At 40.8% G+C, this 26,968-nt stretch overlaps 1 protein-coding gene across 2 annotated transcripts in view; it reads right to left on the bottom strand.

Annotated features, from left to right (window-relative positions):
- Positions 1 to 607: 607 nt before the first annotated feature.
- The window catches only part of PIK3R4 (phosphoinositide-3-kinase regulatory subunit 4), a 73,572-nt gene continuing 47,211 nt past the window's right edge, over positions 608 to 26,968 (bottom strand). For both annotated transcript variants that reach the window (XM_068545897.1, XM_068545898.1), the window contains 7 exons: positions 11,496 to 11,660; positions 7,576 to 7,787; positions 5,813 to 5,944; positions 2,847 to 2,947; positions 2,135 to 2,223; positions 1,721 to 1,829; positions 608 to 853 (listed from right to left, as the gene is read on the bottom strand). In XM_068545897.1, coding sequence (XP_068401998.1) covers positions 683 to 853; positions 1,721 to 1,829; positions 2,135 to 2,223; positions 2,847 to 2,947; positions 5,813 to 5,944; positions 7,576 to 7,787; positions 11,496 to 11,660 — 979 coding nt within the window. In that variant the 3' untranslated portion in view covers positions 608 to 682. The remainder of the gene's footprint in view (positions 854 to 1,720; positions 1,830 to 2,134; positions 2,224 to 2,846; positions 2,948 to 5,812; positions 5,945 to 7,575; positions 7,788 to 11,495; positions 11,661 to 26,968) is intronic.

Genomic DNA, 26,968 nt, shown 5'->3' on the forward strand with positions numbered 1-26,968 from the left:
TGACCAAGAAGAGACACACCACTCTGGAGCTGACACACAGGAGATCAAGTCTACAGGGTTAAACATCTAATAAGGCCAGCTCTGAAACTGGAAGAAAGATAGATGGGCTAGAGCAGGAAGCATGATACTGAGAATCCAGAGACCTGGACATAAGGCCTAGTTCTTTCACTGAGTCCCTGCAACACCGGGTCCATGTCTTCAGAACACGTGCTGCTGGAGAGGTTATTCTTCTGCTAATGTTTACTGTTAAAAACACCAACAAAAACAAACAAAAACCCCTTAAGATGCTTGAATACAGTTTATTGGCGGTTTGAATAGCATTTTTAATAGCAAAAAAAATGTGTTTACATTATAATAGCTTACAACCAACTTTCAGTCATCTTTTTTAATACAAAGTAAACTGAGATCACCTAAGTCTTAGCATTTTAAATTCCTCACCTCTGTGATATATACAATAAGAAAGTCCCAGATACTATTGTCTGGCTAATTCCAGCTGAGATATACACAAGTATGCCAGCAACTTCCTTAACCACCTTGCATGGGATTTGTTTAATCATGAAACAGACATGATTCTGAAAACTAAGCAAATGAATCTGTGTTCACTCTGTTCTCTAAAAATACTTTTTCTCTTGAGTTATAGTATATTTATATATTTTTACAAATTATACAAATCACCCAGTTTTCATTTCCAAACCTTAACAATCCCATCTCTAGAAGCAGTCACGATGAAGCCCTGTGTTGTCTGGAACGTGGCGACATCTGTGATGATGTCGTGGTGACCCACAGGCAGAGACTCTGGGCCCTTCCGAGGGGCGTCATCACTCGGTCCCACCTTCTGCTTATTCTGAATTTCCTGTTTGGTGGTTAAAAGTCGAGGAGAAAGCCAGAAGTTAAAGGCTGTAGCACATTCTACTGCCTGTCCGTCCTCCTGCTTCTGAGGAATACTGTTCTTTTTTAGGCTAGCCCTCCCGTGAAGGAGTCACACTTTCACAAAGACACTGAGCAGAGAGAGTTCAAAGTGATGTTCTAGGTTTCCGGTCACTGGACTCCACAAGTAGCCACTTACAAATACGGAAAACTTACAAATAGGCCAATAATCTGTGCATATTACCTCTGTCAACATCAAAGAACAAAGGGAAAGAACAGAGAGGCAGAGACAACCGGGATGTGGATATAAACACCTGTCAGACACTCCAGCCCTTCTGAAGCTCACTGTTACTTGTGACAAAGGAAGCTCCTCATTTACTGAGCACGTACCCGGCCCAGCACTGGCAAGTACGTCATCTCCTCTGCAGCCTCTGCAGCCTCTGCCTGACTCAAGAACACAAGCTCTTGAGCCCCACCAGCCAGGTGTGAATCCCAGCGCTGCTGCTTACTAGCTGGGTGACCTTAGACGTGTTCAATTTCGCTGTGCTTAACTTTCTCATTTGCAGAAGGAAAATAATAAAGGCACTTCCTTATAAAGTTGTTTTAAGGACTTGGCAAGTGTTTAAAGTGCTTATTTTGAGCAGTGTACTTACACATGCACTTTCTATGTTTATTCTACTTTAATAAAAGTTAATTTAAAAAATACAGAAAAGTCAAGACAAAATAAAACATATTTTTTAAATTCAAAGAAGTAGTGCCACTCTTGGCCATGCCATTTATTTGAATCAACATGATATTTATGAAAGCCGTTTTTGTTCCTACAAAAGTTGAAAGAAAGAAAGACTGCTTATACCTGGACGACTTCGGTGCCTTCAATGATTTTCCTGTAGTAGGACACAGATGAAGAACTAGTGCTTCCTGCAATGACATAGGACCTCTCTGGGTAAGCCAGGTCCCAAAACCTGGGGTAAAGGAAACAACTGGTGATAATCTCAAAGGAGATGGGGAGGGACTAATGATTACTGGCTGACACTCATCAATGCTAGCTTGTTCTCTTCTGCATTAGGAAAAGACAATCTTCTAGAAGAGCCTAAAATTAGTTACAAATGAAGTATTAACAGCTGTCCCTGCAAGAAGTAGATGATGTTAAACGTCACACTATTGCTGGTATCTATAATAAACAACACCTAGTGGTAACCGCAGTATCCATACACATTTTATTACCTTTCCCCTTTCAAGCGTTGAATATGAAGTGTCTTTACTCTACCTTATTTTCATGTCTGAGCCAGCTGTTAGCAGGATGGGGTTCCCATCTGCAGGACTACAGTAGAGACCGTGGACACTGTGAGGAGAAGGCTTAAAGGAAATAAAGAAATAAAGAGTCAAATAACAGACACCAGTGTAGCCCATAAAGGATGTAGCCATTTCTAGAGACAAGTCAGCTGTCTGTGGTTAACTGAAGAGACTAGAAACAGATCATGTATGTCTCAGATCTTCTTTCTTTGGGAAATTAAAATGCATTTGCTCTATATCATCCTGAATGAAGAAGCAAAGCCTGTTCAGCTTCCTAAAATTCTCTATTTGGGATGAGAAGGACCCCAACTAAAGGAGAAAAAAAATCTTTCCTACCTTCTGCCCCAACAAAGCACCGTTTAAAAAGTGTGTATGAGTGGTCATGTTCCATTTTTTTAATGATCTAAGCTTTAATCTGTGCTTTTCCTAATTAACCCATATTTTACTGGGGTTCCAAAGAGACATCAGAAACCTTATGGAGCTGGCAACCAAAACACCCACAGAAGCAGACACCAGTAAGCGGGAACTGGAAAGCACACGGTAGCAATGCCCACCTAATACTTAGTAAAAACCCAAATTTAAAACATAACCCAAAAGCCCAACAAATATCATGTTTGGCAAAATGCCTGAAAGTGCTTGGGATGTGGGAGATTATGTTGGCCTTTATAATAAAAACTGGAGCAAACCTGTAACTCAGACAGTGGTGGTGCACCACTGGCCCAGAGCGTGAACCTTCTGTCGCCCGTCTCCATGTCCCACATGGATACTTCATTGTTGCCCTGGACAGCTGAGGGAAACAGGCCAGAACGTTACTCAGACAAGGTCTCCGCTCTTAGGGATTCATGTCTTGGTAGAGGTAGTCAGCCTACAGCCATTTCCATTTTTTCCCATCCTGCAAGAAACACTCACGAATACTTTTAAATAACACTGTGACCCTGCCACCACACTGGAGTGCAAAAAAGAAATGTTTTTTATAGCCTACTAGTCAATATTTACTGGTGTCCAGCCAAGTGGAGAGAAGTGGAGGGTGGAAAAGCAAAGCATAAACAGACTCTGCCCTCAAGAAACCTACAGTCTAGGACTTCCCTGGTGGTGTAGTGGTTAAGAATCCGCCTGCCAATGCAGGGGACACAGGTTCGAGCCCTGGTCCGGGAAGATCCCACATGCCATGGAGCAACTAAGCCCATCTGCCACAAGTAATGAGCCTGCGCTCTAGAGCCCGCAAACCACAACTACTGAGCCCACGTGCCACAACTACTGAAGCCCGTGTGCCTAGAGCCTGTGCTATGCAACAAGAGAAGTCACTGCAATGAGAAGCCTGTGCACTGCAACGAAGAGTAGCCCCCTCTCGCCACAACTAGAGAAAGCCCGCGCGCAGCAACGAAGACCCAACACAGCCAAATAAATAAATTAAATAAATAAATTTATTAAAAAAAAAAAATAAGAAAAGAAACCTACAGTCTAGAAGGAAAGAAAAAAATATAAAGTATACGACAATGAGCACAAAAAGAGAGAATGCAGAGTTCCACCTGCACTCAGGAAGACAAAGATCACATCCAGTGGGTGAGAATCAAGGCCGCCTCGTGGAGGTGTCGTCACTGGGACGGAAAGAGTAAGTGAGGCTGGAGACACAGGTGGCACATGGATCACTTCAGGCAGAAAGGATGGAAGGAGTAAAGCACACACACCCATGTCTGGGTGCTGTGGTCTGACTGGAGCACATCTGTGACAGGAAGAGTGGAAGGAAGATTCTAGGGAAGGGAAGCTGCAGGCCTGAGAGAGGCTTTCTCGAAAGTAATTTGGAGCAGGAGAGTGACAGTACCCCAGGCTTCACTCCTTCATTAATATTTATTGAACCAACAATGTTTACTATGAACCAGTCACTGTCCTAGGCACTGAGGAAAAGAAGGCAAATAATGCAAAAAAAATCCCTTTTTCACAGAACTTACATCCTAGTGGTGACAACCCCCCAAAAATGCAGAGGCCCCAGAGCAGGAATGTGCTTAGTTCAAGGAAAAGGCCAGGAAGTCCCTGTGGCTGGAGCCCCATTTTACTGCACTGTGTTCTACGATGTCTCACACCCACACCTTTGTAAATAGTTCCTCTGACAATAAGTCCTCCTCAAATTATCCTACCTTGGGTATGCCATGTGTTTCCTGTTGGAACCCTGACTGATCAAGAGTGTCAGTGAGGTAGCAGGGACAGATCCCATAAAGCCTCTGGGCCATGGTGAGGAGTTTGGCTGTTACTTGAGAGCCACTGGAAGGTACTGAGCAGAAGAAAGAACAGTCTTAGGTAAGAATAAAAGCAGGGAGTTACAAGGATGTTGCACTAATAGGGACAAGAGATTATGGCTGTTGGGACTAGGGGGACAGTGATGGAAATAGTAAAAGGTGCTCAATTCTGGACATATTTTAAGACAGAACATGTACAACTGGCTGATGGACTGGAAGTGGGATGAGAGAGAAAGAAGAACCAAGGACAACGCCAGGCTTCCTCCTGAGCTTCGCGCCTGAACGCTGCCATTTCCTGGGACAACACTGCGGGGAGAGCAGGCTTGTCTCAGGGGAGGAGGTGGTGCGGGGCGGGCGGCTGGTGGAGAGGAGCCAGGTGTTCAGCTTGGACAGGTCAAGTTTCAGTCGGCTATCAGACATCTTAGGGAAAACTTTAAATAGGCACATATAAAAATCTGAATAAATTTGGTACTATTTTGCGGGTTGACTGGATGTGCTCACACAGGGAGCCAGGGCAGAAGGAGAAGAGGTTCAGACCAAGACTGAGCCCTGAGGCCAGCTACGGCTTATAAGTAGGAAGAGGAGGAAGAACAAACAAATCAATCAACACAAGAACCAACAGAGTGATGTCCTCAAAGTCAGGTGAGGAAAGTGTTTCAGACAGAGGAAGTGATCAACCAACCAAGTGACAAATCACGTAAGATGCAGGCTGAGTCATGGCCATTGAACCTGGCAGCACGATGACCTTGACACAGCAGCGCACGAGGTGCACTGTGCGGATGAGAAGGGACCAGGAAGAGCCTAGAGGCACGGGGACCAGCGAGGAAACATAAGAATAACGAGAGCTACCACTTATCAAGCACTCCTTGCATGCCAGGCTATGTGCGGTACATGTGCTTTCTGAAATTCTTACAACCTCTGCTAGCTAAGTATTTTTAACCACGTTTTACCATTGAGGAAAATGAGTTTCAAAGACTTGCCCAAGTGTCTTGCCCGAGAATCCATACAAGAAAATTTGAATGCCCAACAAGAGAAAGGGAGGGAAGCTTGCAAGAAACCCAACAGAAATGGCAGCTGAGAAGGATGACTCAAGGCTTCTAACTTAAGATTTCCAGGAAGACGGTGACAACTTTAGCAAAAATAGGGGACACAGGAGAAAGAAAATAAATGGAAAGGAAATGGTGGTAGACAGGAATGGAAGGTGGTAGTGTGATTGATGAGATCATTCTGAAACATGATAAATAAGAAATGACAATGAGATATCAGTGGTGGGAACTTATTCCATAATCGGAACTGAACAAAAGCAAGCATTTGGCTCATATGTAAAATAAAACTCTAAGGACATGAGTCTAAGCAGCAGGGGGTTCTGCACTTTCCAAGAAAGGCCCCCAACCCCGAGAGCCAGCCCTCCCTCTTACCTGCGATCACCCAGGACTGGTACAGCGGGTGCATGGAGAGGCGCCGGATGCGGGCCCTGGAAGGGTGGCAGTGACTGGAAATGGGCAGCTGGAACCGCATGTCCCAACACGCCATGGTGCCACTGCTTGTCCCTGAGGGGAGGAGAAGTCCAGAAGGTGACCACCCATGGTAAAGCACAGCAGGCTACAGTCATCAAGTGGTAATTCGCGAGCTTCGTACGGATGCACGTTCAACGTGGCTTAGCCACTTGGAGACAAGGCTTTGTTTTCACTAAGCTGCCCTCCCCAACCCCAGTGTCAAACAGTGCCTTACGCCAAAGATACAAAGCACTGGCACAATGCTACTACAAAACGGCCTAACAGATGTGAAGTGAAAACGAGTGATTCATTAATTACTGACTCTTACTAACTGCCAGAAGTGCCCACAAAAAAACCAGAAGGCCTAGAGAAGACATGAAGTGAATCTGATGACTCAAAATGTTCAGGCTGCCTTAAATAAGGTGGTTTACTGGCATTCAGTGATCACTTTACCAATCCCAAAGTGGTAGCAGCTTTGCAGCTATCATCAGTTTCAATCATTTCCATGTGCCCTTTTCTCTGAAACATTCTGGAGACAGGCACGGGTGTCCAATCACAGTAGAAACTGGGGTGAATGCGTGCATATCTGCCCATGGCACCTTAAACCCCATAGAGAGAAGGCCCCCCCCATCCCAAAGAATAATGCCCACCCTAACACCGAGATTGGTCTCCAGTTCCAGTGGAGAGATGGGGGTGGGAAAAGACAAAAGGGGCAGCGGGTCCCTCTGTCACCCTGCCCCTCTCCAGGACAATGGTTCAAATAGCCACAGCAGTACTGGCTGCCCTCCTGAGAGCCACCAGTACCATTTGCTAATTTGCTTGGTGTGTAATAGCTACTCTTCTAGGCCTGGCATTACATCTTCCTAAACCAGTGCAGTTTAGTCACACAAAAGGCAAAAAAATAATGCATTTCATATAAACTATATAAAAATAAAGATACTTAATGCCACAAATGCAAGTTAGGGAATCTAGAAACCAATATTCAAGCGCAGCAGATTATAATTCTTCTGAAAAAGAGTGCCAAGTGGGAATGAATAAGCTCTAGTACCTTCTAAAGGGGCAGGTTCAAAGCCCTAGGAGAGAAAAAGGTGAAACTAAAACAGAGGAAAGCAGCAAGCAAGAGCACAGGGTACATCTTCAGCATTTGAGGAAAGGCGGGCGGGGAGGAATCACAAGGCAAGAAACCACTGTTTAGCTCTTCTCCTGTGCTGGATGCTTTTACCTCACTGAATCCTCAAAGCAGCCCTTGAAAGGATGAGCCCCATTTGAAGATGAGGATACTAAGACCCAAAAGAGTTATAATAAGCAGCTTGCCAGTGGTTAATGGAATTTAAAACCGAGTGTGCCCAAATTCAGATGCTCTCATCCATAAACTAAGCCTGCTGCTTCCCTGGCAGAATAAGAAAATGCCAGCAAATCTGATCACTATAGTGATTATAAAGAGGCTCATTTAAGAACGAAGAGAAAGAGGAAATTGTTTTATGCGTTGGAATATTGATTTCACTCTTTCAGATCTGTTTTTTAATGAAAAAAATAAAATGCAAGTGATTATAACATAATAATTACGGGGAACAAAAAGGAGATGGGGGAAAATTACCAATGAAGAAAAAGGAAAGAGCTTTCCTAAGAAGGCCACTCCAGACAGTAGCATCCAGACCCAGTCAAGGACTTGAAAGGCAGCTCACCGATGCAGAGCCAGCACTGGTGGATGTCCACAGCAAAGGAAGTGATGAGGCCTGACTTAAGATCGTGCCTCAGCGTCCAGGCATTGCTGGAAGACCTGAGGTCCCAGCCCACCAGAGCGCCGTTCACAGTGGCGTAGGCCAGCACAGACTGCGCCCCGGAGTTGAAGTGATGCATGTCCACCACACAGCCGTCCTCCTTCTGGTCTAGGACTCTAAGGAGACACACATCAAAAGGCAAAGACTTCTCCAGTCACTAAAAACACCGTACCCTTCTCCACTGAAGATGAATCTATATTCTAACCATGGTCAAGAAATAAAAACTCTGTGACCCATAAGACAATGATAGCTGACCATTTTTTAAAAATTATTTTAGAACTACAGAAGAGTTGCAAAAATAGTACACAGACTTCCGTATATCCTTCGCTCACCTTCCCCTCGTGCTAACACTTTACATAAACATAGACCATTTATCAAAACTAAGAAATTGACCTTGGTACAGTACCCATAAGGTACAAAACATGGTTGGATTTCACCAGTTTTCCCACTGGTGACCTAACCGCTCCAGACCAAGACACCGCCTGGCATCTAGCTGCCACGTTTCCTTCGTCTCCTCCACCTATGACAGCGCCTCAGTCTGTCCTTTCACGACCTTGACATTTCTGAATGTCATGTCACGTGTTCTCACAGAGTTGGTGCCTTACTGGGAGGGAGCCCACACGTGTGACGTGCCCGTCTCAGTGCACAGACGGGAGCACCTGACGTCAGCACGTGATGCCGGTGATGTCCACCTGGATCATGTGGCTAAGGTGGCGCCTGGCAGGACCCTCCACTGTAAACTTATTATTTTTTATTTTTCCATTTATAACTACTCTATACTTAGGGGAAATGCTTTTCAGACTATGCAAAAACCTGTTTCTGTGTAAACCTTTGTCCACTAATTTTAGGATCTGTGGACAAATCATGCCTGTGGTGTTCTATTTCCCTTGGTCCTTCTACGCTTATTAGAATTCTTCTCTACGGAAAAGCTGTCACTGCTCTGTCAGCTCGTCTCCGTCAGTATGGACTTGTGGACATTTATTTTATCCTCTGAGTTATGACCCAACACGGTCGTTGCCTCTTGTTGTTCAGCTTGCTCCAAGTCTGGCCATGGGACACTCTGTCAGGCTGGCTCAAATGCCCTTGCAATGTGCTCTTACTGACCAATTCCTAACCTTCTGGCATCACAGGATGCTCCAGACGCATCTTGTGTCTTCCCTGCCCAGGCTCTGGAATCAACGAGTTTTTCAAGGAGTCCTGGTTCCTTTTATTAGAGAATGGCATTTAAAACCTAGGTCTGTGAGCTAAGTGTTCATCGCTATGGGGGTGCCCCTGTGTCTAGTCCCTCTCAACGCCCAGAGCTAGGAAATATATTCTGTATACTACCCTCATGCACACAGACCCATCTCTATTTCTGTATCTATTTGTGTGTGTCTACATGTACGTGTGTGTATATATACATGTGTGTATACACATACACAAAGATGTCATGAGTCATACTGATATCGAGTCCATATCGATACCTATCCAGCACCAGGCTTCATTCCAGCCAGCCCCCTTTCCTTGTTTGTAATTCCTTTCCTCCAGTGAGAAACCTGGCTCACATTATCTACAATACGTTTACTTATTTATTCAACCCTAGTGTACAAATAAAGTCATTTTGGAATTATTAAACCATACCCCTGTGAAAAACAACCAACTAGAATACAACGTTTGAGCTCAGCTCCTTTTGTCATTAGCCTGCAGTTTTCCCAAGTTGTTCAGCTGCCTCCTTTATTCCCCTTACTCTTCCACGTGACTATGTGATTCACCTGTACAACAGTTAGACTGACTGCCATAGGCTGCACTCTACCTCTCCCTCAATATCCTGGTTGCTTTGGGTTTTTTTTTAATCTTATATACAGTAAAATTCATTTTGTGGTATACAGTTCTATGCATTATGACAAATCCATTTCATGTATCTTCTACCACAGAACCATACAGTACAATTCCACACCCCAAAATGTATCTTGTGCAGCCCCTTTGTAGTCACCCCCTACCCCTATCCCCAAGCTGTGGTAACCATGGATCTGTTTTCCTCCCTATAATTTCATGTTTTCCAGAATAGCATATAATTGGAAACATACTATAGCCTTTTAGGTCTGACTTCTTTCATTACAAAAAAGGATTTAAGATTTATCAATGTTGCTGCATGAATCCATAGTTTGCTCCCTTTTATTACTAATAATAGTGTAAAAAAACATTATTGATTCCTTTTTAAGTACTATTCCAATCCTTGGATATACCTATTTTTTTTAAGCGGAGGCATTTTAAAACTAAAAAGAATACCATAAACATACTGGCCAGCCTCCTTGATCAGTACATATCATGCTTTTGCACATGCTACTCTTTCAGCTTTATCAAGGGTCAGCAAACATTTTCTAACACTGACTATATTCCCTAAAGTGATGGTGAAAAGTCCAAATGCCAAATAAATTGTGAAAAGGTGTCATAGATTCTAATTATTCAGAGTCATGGCAACAGCTGACCAGACTGAATGAAGGGCCCGTGCCTGGTTTCTTGGGAGCACCCCGCCGTCAGGCAGTGAAAGCTGAGCATCCTGGCACAATCTCCCACTCTAGGGAGTCGGTGTTGCTTACAGTAAAAACTGAACATTCGCAATGAAAAGTGCTGTCAGCTTAGCTGTTCTCCTGCACAAAATGTACACACTGCTGCCAGGGGTCACCACGCCACACATTTTGCCAACAGGTCTTTGTTAATTTACACGGAACTCCATAGGAATGCTGCTCTACAGCCACTCGCTGCTGAAATGACTTTAATTAAAGGTTATTATAATATGTCCTGGACAAAAGCTACCCAAGTCTGTTTAGTGAATGTGTTAAAAATAACATATTTTAATTTGCAAAGGCAAAACAAAGTAATGAACAAACAATAAAACAATACAAATAATAAAATGCCAGGTGACCCAACAATCACCCTTTTCTGCCTTAGCTACCCAATAGACGTGACTTATAATCCACTTAAACTGTAAGCATCTGTTCATTCTGCTTGCTTCCTGTGGGTCCACCACTATGTCTGCCCCACGCTACTCAACTACTCTGCTTTGGCTACATCTGGTGTCACCCCCTCCAGGCCTTCTTCCTTATCCACCTGCAAGCTGGCCCCCCATCCCTGTCACAGGGCACACTGTCACACTGCACTGAAATCATCTGTTCACTGGTCTGTCTCTCCCACTAGACTATGGTTTCTTAGAGAGTACAACACATCTTATTCGTTTCTGGAATTTTCATTGTGCAGCACATACTAGTCAGTTGAAAAATTATTCTGCTTGATCTTAAATATCTTACCTTGCATGTGTTTAATCTACAGGCAACCACAATTTATAAGAAATGGAGGAAATTCTCAAATAAAACCAGCCAGGACCTTGTTTTTAAAATGATAAGCAAATCATCTGACTAAAACCTCTGCTCTGTGTTCCCTTCACCTCCAGAGGTTTTAATGCCAAGTAACAAAATGCTGACAACACTTGAATTTTCTTTAATGAAGAACGCTCACATTTTGAAATCAGCCAGCCAGAGTTGAGACAGAAGATGTAACTGATAATTAGGTTATTCAGACAGATTCCAGACTGGGATGGGCCACAAGTTCAAAGCTGCCCTTCTGACCTTTTGACAAATTGGCAGAAAGTAATAGGCAGACATAGTTTCCTGAAACTATGTGTGATAGATTTGAGTTGGAAAAACAATTTTATTTATTTCATGTGCTTAAAAAAAGAAGTACATTCTCATAGGTCCTCAGTTGATCCAAACTGTATTAGAGAGGGAGGGTTAAATTATCACAGTACACTAAATGCAGTTTAAAAAACACAAAAGATAGACAGATACCTGCTTTGTAGAGGATGAACTTTAGGAGACTTGGGCAGCTTAGAGGCCTCAATTCCAAGAAGCTGGACAGCACCATTATCAGACGCTATGGCTAAGTAGTGGGAACCCTGGCAGAATGTGAGTGTCTTGACACGTCCCCCTATTCGGCTATACGTAAGAATAGACCTGCACAAAAGAAAAGTAAGACTGCATTTCTGAAAAGCCACAAGAGTATTATTATTGCTGATATTAAATAGCCACATGACTATTAACAAACAAAAAGTACTACTCTGAGGTCTGTTTCACGCCTTGACCTCATAACAAAAACAATAATCCCCCTCAAAAGCACTGGTACAAAATCACCTTTTCTTCTGATATTTTTTAATGGCCATCTTCACACACTTCTCTCTGATCACAGAAAGACTGTCCATCCTCCTTTCCAGCTGGAACTCCCATACTTGTGGCCCTGACCCAGTTCTCCTTCCTCTCTGCAATTCCTAAGCCCTACTCTTACCCCTGCAGTTATATGATCCCTCAGATGCAGCTTGGCACAGCAGGAAAGGCACTGGCTTTGGAATCAAAGGGCTGAGTTCTACTTCTGACAACCCATATGATCTAAGTCAAGCCATTAACCTGTTCTGCATCTCAGTTCACTCATTTACAAAACAAAGACTGCCCAATTTATGCAACTGGGACATAGTGTAAATAACATATAAGTCATAAAACATTCATTAATGCACAATATTATTATAATATTCAGTCTCTCTCACACACGTTGACCTCTCAAGCTGCCTATCCTCCTTCTTTAAGTTCACTGCCAAACTTCTTGACCATGACCTACACGGGGTGCCTGCCTCCCATCACCACAAAGTCCCTCCTTCACTGCCCTCCGCAAGGGTTGCATACTCAGCCTTCTAAGGGGCCATTCCCCCAAAAGGTCACAAGCCCCTAATCACCAAATTTATTCATCTCTATCTTTTGTAATTTATTTAATTTTATTATACAAATTAACACAAATTAAATATACAAAAATTATTGAAATACAGAAAATACAGAAAAGTAAAACCATAATTCTACCAGAGAGGAACACTATTGACATTTTCTTATATATCCTTCCAAAGAGTTTTCTATGCATATTACAATATATTCATATTTGCTTTTCAAATTAATATGGAATCATATTTTATATATTTTTCATTAATCATGCCTCTCTAGTTCTTTTTGTTAATAGCAGCTTTGCTGAAATACAATTTGTATACCATAAAGTATAACATTTTAAAGTGTATAATTCAGTGACTTGTGTAGCATTCATCAGTATTTCATCCCTTTTTGTGGCTAAATAATATTCCAGTGTATGGATACACCACATTTGTTTATCTGTTCAATAGCTGATAGACATTCTGGTTTCCACTTTTTGGGTTTTATGAATAATGCTACTATGAACACTCGTTTATAGATTTTCATGTGAACAAATGTTTTCAGTTCTCTTGGGTTAATACCTAGGAATGAAACTGCAGGGTCATAAGGTAAATCTATGTTTAGCATTTGAGAAACTGCCAACTTTTTTCCAAAGTTGCTGCATCATTTTACATTCCTACCAGCAATGTACAAATGTGCCAATTTCTCCACATCCTCTCCAGCACTGTTATTGTCTTTTTGACTATAGCATTCTAGTGGGTGTGACGTGGTAACTCACTGTGGTTTTGATTTCCCTAATGACGTGGAATATCTTTTTTGTATACATATTGGTCCTATTTGGAGAGAAATCTACAATTACCCCTTCGTATTCTTGGAGGAGTGGTTCCAGGACCCCCAGTGGATTCGAAAATCAGTGAATGCTCTAGTCCCTTACAGTCAGCCCTCTGTATCCAAGGGTTCCATATCCACAGAAAATATTCTATCCATGGCTGACTGAATCTACAGAACCCACAGGTATGAAGGACCGACACTATCTGAATCCTCTGCTTTTTGTTTTTTTTTTATTGTTGAGTTAAAAGAGTTCTTTATATATTCAGGGTACTTAAACATATGATTTTAAAATATTTATCTCATTCTGTGGGTTTTCCTTTTGCTTTCTTGACAGTGTCCTTTGAAGCACAAATGTTTATAACTTTGATGAAGTCACATCTATTTTTTGCCACTTGTGCTTTTTGATGGTATATTTCAGAAACTCTTGCCTAATCCAAGGTCATGAAGAACAACATGCTTATGTTTTCTTCAGTTTTATAGTTTAGCTCTTACATTTAGGTCTATGATCCATTTTGAAAAATTCTCTGCAAACTCATTCTTTTGCATGTGGCTGCCCAGTAATCCCTGCACCATCTTTTCAGGCTATTCTATCCCCCATACAACTGTCCTGGCACCCTTCTCAGAAAACAATGACCATAAATGCACTTCTGCATGTCAGTTCTAGCCCACTGATTAATATATTTATCCTTATGCCAGTAATACAGTGTCCTGACTGCTGTAGCTTCGTAGTAAATCTGGAAGTGTGAGTTCTCAAACTTGGTTCTTTCCTAAATTTTAAGACTGTTTTGGCTATTTAAGTCCTTTGCATTTCTTTATGAATTGTAGGATCAGAATGTCAATTTCTGCAGAACGAGGCAGCTGGAAATTTCATACGGATTTCATAGAATCTGAAGATCAATTGGGATGCCTTTCCACTTATTTAGGTCTTCTATAATTTCTTTTTTTTATATATCACTTCTTTCAATGATGTTTTGCAGCTTTCACTATTCAAGTCTTGTACTATTTTGTTAAATTGATTTCTCAGTACTTTATTCTTTCTGGTGCTAGAGTAAATGGACTTGTTTCTTTTATTTCATCTTTGGATTGTTCACTTAGCAAACAGAAATCCAACTGAGTTTTGTACACATAAATACAACATAATCTTCTGCAACTTTGTGGAACTCATGTTAGTTCAAATTGGTTTTTCTTTTTTTTTTTAACATCTTTATTGGAGTGTAATTGCTTTACAATGTTGTGTTAGTTTCTGCTGTATAACAAAGTTAATCAGCTATATATATACATATATCCCCATATCCTCTCCCTCTTGCATCTCCCTCCCACCCTCCATATTCCACCCCTGTAGGTGGTCACAAAGCACAGAGCTCATTTCCCTGTGCTATGCAGCTGCTTCCCACTAGCTATCTATTTTACATTTTGTAGTGTATATATGTCAATGCTACTCTCTCACTTCGTCCCAGCTTACCTTTCACCCTCCCCGTGTCCTCAAGACCATTCTCTACGTCTGAGTCCTTATTCCTGTCCTGACCCTAGGTTCGTCAGAACCATTTTTTTTTTTTTAAGATTCCATATATATGTGTTAGTATACAGTATCTGTTTTTCTCTTTCTGACTTACTTCACTCTGTATGACAGACTCTAGGTCCATTCACCTCACTACAAATAACTCAATTTCATTTCTTTTTATGGCTGAGTAATATTCCACTGTATATGTGCCACATCTTCTTTATCCATCTGTCGATGGACACTTAGGTTGCTTGCATGTCCTGGCTATTGTAAATAGTGCTGCAACAAACATTGTGGTTTTGGATTATGGTTTTATCAGGGTATATGCCCAGTAGAGGCACTGCTGGGTCATATGGTAGTTCTACTTTTAGTTTTTTAAGAAACCACCATACTGTTCTCCATAGTGGCTATATCAATTTACATTCCCACCAACAGTGCAAGAGGGTTCCTTTTTCTCCACACCCTCTCCAGCATTTATTGTTTGTAGATTTTTTTGATGATGGCCATTCTGACTGGTGTGAGGTAATACCTCACTGTAGTTTTGATTTTCATTTCTCTAATGATTAGTGATGTTGAACATCCTTTCATGTGTTTGTTGGCAATCTGTATATCTTCTTTGGAGAAATGTCTATTTAGGTCTTCTGCCCATTTTTGGATTGGGTTGTTCGCTTTTTTGATATTGAGCTGCATGAGCTGCTTGTACATTTTGGAGATTAGTCCTTTGTCAGTTGCTTCATTTGCAAATATTTTCTCCCATTCTGAGGGTTGTCTTTTCACCTTCTTTATGGTTTCCTATGCTGTGCGAAAGCTTTTAACTTTCATTAGGTCCCATTTGTTTAATTTTGTTTTTATTTCCATTTCTCTAGGAGGTGGGTTAGAAAGGATCTTGCTGTGATTTATGTCATAGGGTGTTCTGCCTATGTTTTCCTCTAAGAGTTTGATAATGTCTGGCCTTACATTTATGTCTTTAATCCATGTTGAGTTTATTTTTCTATACGGTGTTAGGGAGTGTTCTAACTTCATTCTTTTACATGTAGCTGTCCAGTTTTCCCAGCACAACTTATTGAAGAGGGTGTCTTTTCTTCACTGTACATTCTTGCCTCCTCTATTAAAGATAAGGTGACCATGTGCATGGGTTTATCTCTGGGCTTTCTATCCTCTTCCATTGATCTACATTTCTATTTTTGTGCCAGTACCATGTTGCCTTGATTACTTTAGCTTTGAACTATAGTCTGAAGTCAGGGAGCCTGATTCCTCCAGCTCCATTTTTCGTTCTCAAGATTGCTTTGGCTATTTGGGGTCTTTTGTGTTTCCACACAAATTGCAAAATTTTTTGTTCTAGTTCTGTGAAAAATGCCGTTGGTACTTTGATAGGGATTGCATTCAATCTGTACACTGCTTTGGGTAGTATAGTCATTTTCACAATGTTGATTCTTCCAACCCAAGAACATGGTATATCTCTCCATCTGTTGGTATCATCTTTAATTTCTTTCATCAGTGTCCATTTTTTCTGCATACAGGTCTTTTGTCTCCTTAGGTAGGTTTATTCCCAGGTATTTTATTCTTTTTGTTGCAATGGTAAATGGGAGTGTTTCCTTAATTTCTCTTTCAGATTTTTCATTAGTATATAGGGATGCAAGAGATTTCTCTGCATTAACTTTGTATCCTGCTACTTTACCAAATTCATTGATTAGCTATAGTAGTTTCCTGGTGGCATCTTTAGGATTCTCTATGTACAGTATCATGTCATCCGCAAACAGTGACAATTTTACTTCTTCTATTCCAATTTGGATTCCTTTTATTTCTTTTTCTTCTCTGATTGCTGTGGCTAAAACTTCCAAAACTATGTTGAATAACAGTGGTGAGAGTGGGCAACCTTGTCTTGTTCCTGATCTTAGAGGAAATGGTTTCAGTTTTTCACCATTGAGAACAATGTTGGCTGTGGGTTTGTCATATACGGCCTTTATTATGTTGAGGTAGGTTCCCTTTATGCCTACTTTTTGGAGAGTTTTTATCATAAATGGGTGTTGAATTTTGTCAAAAGATTTTTCTTCACCTACTGAGATTATCATATAGTTTTGCTCATTCAATTTGTTAATATGGTTTATCACATTGATTTTCGTATACTGAAGAATCCTTACATTCCTGGGATGATAAACCCCACTTGATCATGGTGTATGATCCTTTTAATGTACTGTTGGATTCTGTTTGCCAGTATTTTGTTGAGGATTTTTGCATCTATGTTTATCAGTGATATTGGCCTGTAGTTTTCTTTTTTTGTGACATCTTTGTCTGGTTTTGGTATCAGGGTGATGGTGGCCTTGTAGAATGAGTTTGGGAGAATTCCTCCCTCTGCTATATTTTGGAAGAGTTTGAGAAAGACAGATGTTAGCTCTTCTCTAAATATTTGATAGAATTCGCCTGTGAAGTCATCTGGTCCTGGGCTTTTGTTTGTTGGAATATTTTTAATCACAGTCTCAATTTCAGTGCTTGAGATTGGTCTGTTGATATTTTCTATTTCTTCCTGGTTCAGTCTCAGAAGGTTGTGCTTTTCTAAGAATTTGTCCATTTCTTCCAGGTTATCCATTTTATTGGCATATAGTTGCTTATAGTAATCTCTCATGCCCCTTCGTATTTCTGCAGTGTCAGTTGTTACTTCTCCTTTTTCGTTTCTAATTCTGTTGATTTGAGTCCTCTCCCTTTTTTTCCTGATGAGTCTGGCTAATGGTATATCAATTTTGTTTATCTTCTCAAAGAACCAGCATTTAGTTTTACTGATCTTAGCTACTGTTTCCTTCATTTCTTTTTCATTTATTTCTGAACTGATCTTTATGATTTCTTTCCTTCTGCTAACTTTGGGGGTTTTTTTGTTCTTCTTTCTCTAGTTCCTTTAGGTGTAAGGTCAGGTTGTTTATTTGAGATGTTTCTTGTTTCTTGAGGTAGGATTGTATTGCTATAAACGTCTCTCTTAGAACTGCTTTTGTTGCGTTCCATAGGTTTTGGGTGGTCGTGTTTTCATTGTCATTTGTTTCTAGGTGTTTTTTGATTTCTTCTTTGAGTTCTTCAGTGATCTCTTGGTTATTTAGTAGTGTACTGTTTAGCCTCCATGTGTTTGTATTTTTTACAGATTTTTTCCTGTAACTGGTATCTAGCCTCATAGCATTGTGGTCGGAAAAGGTACTTGATATGATTTCAATTTTCTTAAATTTACCAAGGCTTGATTTGCGACCCAATATATGATCTATCCTGGAAAATGTTCCATGAGCACTTGAGAAGAAAGTGTATTCTGTAGTTTTTCGATGGAATGTCCTATAAATATCAACTAAGTCCATCTTGTTTAATGTATCATTTAAAGCTTGTGTTTCCTTATTTATTTTCATTTTGGATGATCTGTCCATTGGTGAAAGTAGGGTGTTAAAGTCCACTACTATGATTGTGTTACTGTTGATTTCCCCTTTTATGGCTGTTAGGATGTGCCTTATGTATTGAGGTGCTCCTATGTTGGGTGCATAAATATTTACAATTGTTATATATTCTTCTTGGATTGATCCCTTGATCATTATGTAGTGTCCTTCTTTGTCTCTTGTAATAGTCTTTATTTTAAAGTCTGTTTTGTCTGATATGAGAATTGCCACTCCAGCTTTCTTTTGATTTCCATTTGCATGGAATATCTTTTTCCATCCCCTCACTTTCAGTCTGTATGTGTTCATAGGTCTGAAGTGGGTCTCCTGCAGACAGCATATATACAGGTTGTGTTTTTGTATCCATTCAGCCAGTCTATGTCTTTTGGTTGGAGCATTTAATCCATTTATATTTAAGGTAATTATCGATATGTATGTTCCTATTACCATTTTCGTAATTGTTCTGGGTTTCTTTTTGTAGGTCTTTTCCTTTCCTTGTGTTTCCTGCCTAGAGAACTTCCTTTAGCATTTGTTGTAAAGCTGGTTTGGTGGTGCTGTATTCTCTTAACGTTTGCTTGTCTGTAAAGCTTTTAATTTCTCCAACGAATCTGAATGAGACCCTTGCTGGGTAGAGTAATCTTGGTTGTAGGTTTTTCCCTTTCATCATTTTAAATATGTCCTGCCACTCCCTTCTGGCTTGCAGAGTTTCAACTGACAGATCAGCTATTAACTTTATGGGGAGTCCCCCTTGTATGTTATCTGTTGCTTTTCCCTTGCTGCTTTTAATATTTTTTCTTTGTATTTAATTTTTATTTATTTATTTTTTTATATATTTATTTTTGGCTGTGTTGGGTCTTCATTGCTGCGCGTGGGCTTTCTCTAGTTGCAGTGAGCAGGGGCTACTCTTCCTTGCTGTGCACAGGCTTCTCATTACGGTGGTTTCTCTTGTTGCGGAGCACGGGCTCTAGGTGCATGGGCTTCAGTAGTTGTGGCTCACAGGCTTAGTTGTGGCTCACGGGCTTAGTTGCTCCACGGCATGTGGGATCTTCCCAGACCAGGGCTCGAACCCATGTCCCTTGCATCAGCAGGCGGATTCTTAACCACTGCACCACCAGGGAAGCCCTGTATTTAATTTTTGGCAGTTTGATTAATATGTGTCTTGGCATGTTTCTCCTTGGATTTATCCAAGGGGAAGTATGGGACTATCTGTTCTTCCTGGACTTGACTATTTCCTTTCCCATGTTAGGGAAGTTTCCAACTATAATCTCTTCAAATATTTTCTCAGTCCCTTTCTTTTTCTCTTCTTCTTCTGGGACCCCTAGAATTCGAATGTTGGTGCGTTTAATGTTGTCCTAGAGGTCTCTGAGACTGTCCTCAATTCTTTTCATTCTTTTTTCTTTATTCTGCTCTGAAGTAGTTATTTCCACTCTTTTATCTTCCAGGTCACTTATGCGTTCTTATGCCTCAGTTATTCTGCTATTGAGTCCTTCCAGAGAATTTTTAATCTCATGTATTGTGTTGTTCATCATTGTTTGTTTGCTCTTTAGTTCTTCTAGGTCCTTGTTAAACATTTCTTGTATTTTCTCCATTCTATTTCCAAGATTTTGGATCATCTTTACTATCATTACTCTGAATTCTTTTTCAGGTAGACTGCCTATTTCGTTTTCATTTGTTTGGTCTGGTGGGTTTTTACCTTGCTCCTTCATCTGCTGCATATTTGTCTGTCTTCTCATTTTGTCTAACTTACTGTGTCTGCGGTTTCCTTTTCACAGGCTGCAAGTTCGTAGTTCCCATTGTTTTTGGTGTCTGCCCCCAGTGGGTGAGGTTGGTTCAGTGGCTTGTGTAGGCCTCCTGGTGGAGGGGACTGGTGCCTGTGTTCTGGTGGATGGGGCTGGATCTTGTCTTTCTGGTGGGCAGGGCTGCATCCAGTGGTGTGTTTTGGGGTGTCTGTGAACTTAGTATGATTTTAGGCAGCCTCTCTGCTAATGGGTGGTGCTGTGTTCCTGTCTTGCTAGTTGTTTGGTATGGGGTGTCCAGCACTGGAGCTTGCTGGCCATTGGGTGGAGCTGGGTCTTAGTGTTGCGATGGAGATCTCTGGGAGAGCTCTCGCTGATTGATATTACATGGGGCCGGGAGGTCTGTGGTGGTCCAATGTCCTGAACTCAGCTCTCCCACCTCAGAGGCTAAGGCCTGACACCAGGCTGTAGCACCAAAACCCTGTCAGCCACATGGTTCAGAAGAAAAGGGAGAAAAAAAGAAAGAAAAAAAAATTAAAAATAAATTTTAAAATTAAAATTAAAATATTTTTTAAAAATACAAAAAATAGAGCAACCAAACCAATAACCAAATCCACCAATGATAACAAGCGCTAAAGACTAAACTAAGATAAATGTAAGAATCAGAAACAAATCACTCACAGAAAGCAAACCCCAAGTCTACAGTTGCTCACAAAGTCCACCGATTTTTGGATGATTTGTTGTCTATTCAGGTATTCCACGGATGCAGGGTACATCAAGTTGATTGTGGGCATTTAATCCGCTGCTCCTGAGGCTGCACAGAGAAATCTCCCTTTCCCTTCTTTGTTCACACAGCTCCTGGGTTTCAGCTTTGGTTTTGGCCCCACCTCTGTGTGTAGGTCGCCCTCACGCATGTGTTCCCACCCAGAGAGAAAGGGGTTAAAGCAGTGGCTGATTAGGGGACACTTGCTCATTCAGGCCAGGGGGAGGGAGGGGTACAGTAGTTATAACTGGAATGCGGGGCGAGCCTGTGGCAGCAGAGACCAGGATGACGTTGCAACATCCTGAGGCGCACCATGTGTTCTCCTGGGGACGTTGTCCCTGGATCACGGGACCCTGGCAGTGGCGTGCTGCACAGGCTCCCCGGAAGGTGTGGATAGTGACACACTGACACAGCATATATACAGGTTGTGTTTTTGTATACATTCAGCCAGTCTATGTCTTTTGGTTGGAGCAAATCCTGCTTGCACACAGGATTCTTGGTGGCTGCAGCAGCAGCGTCAGCATTTCATGCCTGTCTCTGGGGTCCCAGCTGATAGCTGTGGCTCAAGCCCATCTCTGGAGCTCACTTAAGTGGTGCTCTGCCTTCTGTGGGCAGACAGGGAAGGAATGCCCTCTCCTCCCGCACCCCGAAACAATGGTCTCTTACCTCTTAGGCAGGTCCAGACTTTTTCTCGGACTCCCTCCCGGCTAGCTGTGGCACACAAGGCCCCTTCAGGTTGTCTTCACGCAGCCAACCCCAGTCCTCTCCCTGGTATCTGACCTCCAAAGCCGGAGCCTCAGCTCCCAGCCCCACCCGCCCTGGCGGGTGAGCAGACAAGTCTCTCAGGCTGGTGATTACTGGTCGGCACCAATCCTCTGTGGGAATCTCTCCGCTTTGACGTCTGCACCCCTATTGCTGCGCTCTCCTCCGTAGCTACGAAGCTTCCCCCCCTCCCAGCCCCCATCTCCGCCAGTGAAGGGTCTTCCTAGTGTGTGGCAACTTTTCCTCCTTAACAGCTCCCTCCCAGTGGTGCAGGTCTCGACCCTATTCTTTTGTCTCTGTTTTTTCTTTTTTCTTTTGCCCTACGCAGGTACATGGGGATTTTCTTGCCTTTTGGGAAGTCTGAGGTCTTCTGCCAGCGTTCAGTAGGTGTTCTGTAGGAGTTGTTCCACATGTAGATGTATCTTTGTATTTGTGGGGAGGAAGGTGATCTCCACATCTTACTCCTCCGCCATCTTGAAGGTCCCTCCGTTTTTTCTTTTTATTGCTTAAGACAGTCTACATACAGGATCATACTGTCAGCTAATAGTTTTACTTCTTCCTTTCCAATCTGCATGCCTTATATTTCTTTTCCTTATCTAACTGCCCCACCGAGAACCTCCAGTACAATGCTGAATGAAAGCAGTGAGAGTGGACATTCTTATCTGGCTCACCTTAGGGGAAAGCTTTCAGTCTTTCACCATCAAGTATGATGTTAGCGGGCTTTTCATAGATGTCCTTATCAGTACTCGTCTATAACTAGTTTGTTGAATTGTTTTTAATCATAAAATGGTGTTAGATTTTATCAAATGTTTTCTGAGAGTCTTTTGAGATCATATGTGGTCTTCATCCTTTACTCTATTAATATGATATATTCATTGAGTGATTTTCATATGTTGAAAAGGGTTTGTTTCTTGGGATAAACTGCACTTGGTCGTGGTATATAATCCTTTATTATGTTGAATTCAGTTTACTAGTATTTTGTTGAGGATTTTAATGCCCATATTAACTGTGGGTCTTGGTCTGCTGTTTTCTTGTGATATATTTGTCTGGCTGTGGTATCAGGGTAACACTGGCCTTATAGAATGAGTTAGGAAATGTTCCCTCATCTATTTTTTGTAAAAGTTTTTGAAGGATGGGTGTTAATTCATGAAGCATTTGGTAGAATTCACCATGAAGCCATCTCAGCCTGGGTTTTTCTTTGTGGGAAGTTTTTCTTTTACTTACTAATTTAATCTTTTGTTTTAGGTCTATCCAGATTTTCTATTTGTTCTTGATTCACTTTTGACAGGTTGTATCTCTCTAGGAATCTAATCTGTCCATTTCATCTAGGTCATTTAATTTGTTGGCATACAGCTGTTCATAATATTCCTCGGTACTCCACAGTAGTGTACTCAACAGTAACATCCCCTCTTCCATTCCTAATTCTAATAATTTGAGTCCTCTCCCTGTTTTTAATTGGTTATTGTAGAAAAGTTTTGCTAATTTTGATCTTCCCAAAGAACTGACTTCTGCTTTTGTTGGTTTTTCATCTTTATTTTCTATTCCCTATTTCATTTGTTTCCTCTTTAGTCTTTATGATTTCCTTCCTTCTATTTGCTTTGGGTTTACTTTGCTCTTGTTTTTCTAGATTTTTAAGGTTAAGGCTAAGTTACTGATTTATGATCTTTCTTCTCTTTAAATACAGATGTGTACAGATATAAATTTCTCTTTGAACACTCCTTTAACTGCATCCCTAAGTTTTGGTATGCTGTGTTTTCATTTTCAATCATCTCAAAATATTCTCTAGTTTCCCTTTGAACCACTGCTTATTTTGCCATGTGTTGCTTAATCTCCACATACCTGTGAATTTTCCAAACTGCTGTTACTGATACCTAGTTTCATTCCACTGTGGTTAAAGAACATATATGTTGATATGGCTCAGTGCCTTTAAATTTACTGAAGCTTGTTTTCTGTCCTAGATATGATTTAACCTGGAAGTGTTCCATGTGCCCCTGAGAAGAATATGTATTCTGCTGTAGTTGGGTGGAGCGTTCTATAGTTGTATGTTAGAGCTGGTGGGTCTGCAGTGTTGTTCAAGTCTTCTACTGCCTTGTTGATCCAACTATAATGAAAGCAGAGTACTGAAGTCTCCAACTATTACTGTTGAATTGTCTATTTTCCCCTTCAATTCTGTCAGTTTTTTCTCCATTCGGGGGCTCTGCTGTTGGTGGCATTTGTTTGTAATTGCTATGTTTTCCTGATGCGCTGACGCTTTTGTCATTATAAAATGTCCTTGTCTGTCTCTAGTATCAATTTTTGTGTTAAAATATATTCTGTCTGATATTAGCATAGCCGCTCCAGTTCTCTTTTAGGAACTGTCTGCATGAAGTATCTTTTTCTTCAGTCATTTTACTCTCACACTGTGTCTTTGAATCTAAAGTGTTGTCTCTTGTGGAAAACACATAGTCATATCATATTTTGTCATACTTTCTGCCAACTCTGCTTTTTGACTACATTTAATGGAATTACCAATAAGGTAGGACTTATGTTTGACATTTTGCTATTTGTTTTCTGTGTCTTACATGGGTTTTTTTTTTTATCTGGTTGTTGTTGCTCTTCTATTCCACCACTGCTGCCTTCTTTTGTGTTAAAAAGATATTTTCTAGTACACCATTTTAATTCCCTAGTTTCTTTTACTATGTGTTTTTGTGTTTTACTAAATGTTTTTAAGTGTTTCTTTTAGTGGTTTCCCTGGGAAATACAATTAACATCTAAAAACAATCAGATTAATACCAACTTTGCTCCAATATATCTGTTCCCTTCTCCCTTGTCTGTACTATTAATGTAATACAAATTACACCTTTATATATTATAAGCCCATCAACACAGTTTTATAATTATTTCTTTATATAGTCTTCTCTCAAATCAGATGGCAGGTAAAAACAGTTACAGAAAAAAATAATTTGTACTGTCTTATGTTCACTCATGTATCTACCTTTACCCCATGCTCTTTATTTCTTCATGTGGTTTAAGTTAGTCTCATGTCCTTTCCTTTCAGCACAACAGACTCTTTTTAGTATTTCTTTTAGAGAAAATCTGCTAACAATAAATTCCCTATTTTTATTTAACTTGGAATGTCTTAATTTCTCCTTTGTTTCTGAAAGACAATTCTGCTGGATATAGAATTATTGATTGACAGTCTTTTTCTTTCAAGACTCTGAATACATCATCCCACTGACTTCCAGGCTCCATCATTTTCTGATGAAATGTCAGCTGTTAACCTTACTGAAGACCCCTTGTATGAGATGAGTCACATTTCTCTGCTGCTTCAAAATTTTCTCTGTGTCTTTCATCAATTTACCTATAATGTCTCTAGTATGGCTCTCTTTGATCTTTACCCTACTTGGAGTTCGTTGGGCTTCTCAGATGTGCAGATTAATTTTTTGTGGTCAAATCTGGGGGAGTTTCAAACGACTTTTTCTTCAAATATTCTTTCTGCTCCTTTTTCTCTCTCCTTGCCTTCTGGGACTCCTATCATGTGTATGTTGGTTCCACAGGTCTCTGAGGCTCTGTTCAGTTTTCTTTATTCTTTTTTAGTTTTTATACCTCTGAATGGATGTCAAACTGATCTATCGTCAAGTCCCTGGTTTTTTCTCTTGCCAGTTGAAATCTGCTGTTCAGCCCTGAATTTTTCGTTTCAGTTATTATACTTTTCAACTCCAGGATTTCTGTTTATCATTTCTATCCCTTTGACATTATCTATTTGTTGAGACATTTTCCTCATACTTTCCTTTCAACCCTTTAGACATGGTTTCTTCTAATTCTTTGAACATATTTTTAGTCACTAATTTAAAGTCATTGTCTAGTAAGTACAAAGTCTGGGATCAGTGAGGTACTGTTTCTATTACCTGCATTTTTTCCTGTGTATAGGACACACTTTCTGATTTCTTTGCCTGACCTGCAATTTTTGTCCAAAACTGGATATTCTAATTGATATGTATCAACTTCAGAAATAATATACCAATGTTGTTGCTGTTTGTTTAGTGACTTGCCTGGACTAATTCTACAAAGTCTGTATTCTTTCTCATGTGTGGCCACTGAACCCTTTGTTCAGTTAGATTAGTGGTCAGCTAATGACATTTCCTTACATCTCATGAACTGATAAGGGCTCCAGCCTTTGTTGAGGCTCTCTGTGCTCGCTGTGGCACACCTTCAGCAAAGCAGTTTACAACTTGGCCTTATCCTTCATTTCCTGCTTGCAGAGAGTCTCAAGGTCAGCCAGAGGTGAGAACCTGGGGTCTCCTCAGTTCTTCCTTGGGCTTGTGCACAACCGTTCAAGTGCATGTGGTCTTACAGATACCCATGAATACATCCAAACTTTTCAAAATGCCCCTACTGATATCTCACTCTTGCTTTAAAGTTTTTTGTCAGCCTCTTATGAGCTACAACTGGGAATGCCACCTCAGGCAGCTGCAATGTTAAATAAATACCACCAATAATTTCAACAAATGCCCTATGGGTAGAGTTTTTCTCAAAGAACAAGGTAATAGTCAGGTCAAATAAAGATAGGCCCTGATTATGGAGCTTTTCAGCAAGCTGGTCAAATAGTGACAATTCTCTGGAGATGGGGCTTTGGGGGAGTTCCAAAGCCATTACGACCCTGCCAGTGGCTACTTAGCTGTTGGTTTTCATAGTTACTCTAGTTGTGGGACTTAGTCTTCAAAGCCATCACAGAGCTTGGTAGTGAGGGATGAAACTGGGGACCACATACATGGCACACTGTTCTGAGAGTCAGCTGTTTTTCTTGAATAACAATTTTCAGATTGATGTAGGACTTTAATTTCTAGAATTCTGAAAAAGTTGATTTTGACAGTTTTTGCCAGTGTTCTCATTGTTTTTATAGAGGAACAGATTTTTTAAAGTCCTCACTCTGTCATTCTAAAAACAGAAACCCTACCTGGGTTCTTAAACCTACTTCTCAAACCTATATTTCCACACACTATATCGATATATTCCATATCAAAAAAATGTACTTCCACAACAATCACTTATTTATCCATTTTCACCCCTACTGGTGAACTTTTGGTTTGCTTCCAGTTTTTTACAATTAAAAAGAAAGCCAATCTGAACAACCTTAAAACTAAATCTCTCAGTTTGTTCTTAGTATCTCCTTAGGATATGTACATCATAAAAGCTTGTAATATATAATGCCCAAAAGCCCTCCAGGGATTATCGATGTATGAACTATACTTCACCAAAGGGCACTGTGTGAGAACACCCAAATGCTTTACTAGGCTTTCATGCCACTTGGCTTTTTTACTGCATTTGAGAGCTGTTTATAAGTCCCTTTCTTAAACCCTCTCTTCTATTGCAGTATGACATAACTTAAATGGTTTCTTCTCCCTTCTTTTCTGACTACTCGCTTCCTGTCCCCAAAATTCAATTTTGTAAAATTCAGGCCTCAGGCCTCCTCAGGGCTTTATAGCCCTTTAGTTTAGGGTAGCGATACCACTCAAAAATTTCAGCTTCCAACACTATCTGTGACTCTAAAATATGTAATCTTAACACTGATAACTTTCTTGCACACGCTTCATATTGTTTCA

This window comes from Eschrichtius robustus, chromosome 6, assembly GCF_028021215.1.
Source record: "Eschrichtius robustus isolate mEscRob2 chromosome 6, mEscRob2.pri, whole genome shotgun sequence".
In the NCBI taxonomy this organism is placed as follows: Eukaryota; Metazoa; Chordata; class Mammalia; order Artiodactyla; family Eschrichtiidae; genus Eschrichtius; species Eschrichtius robustus.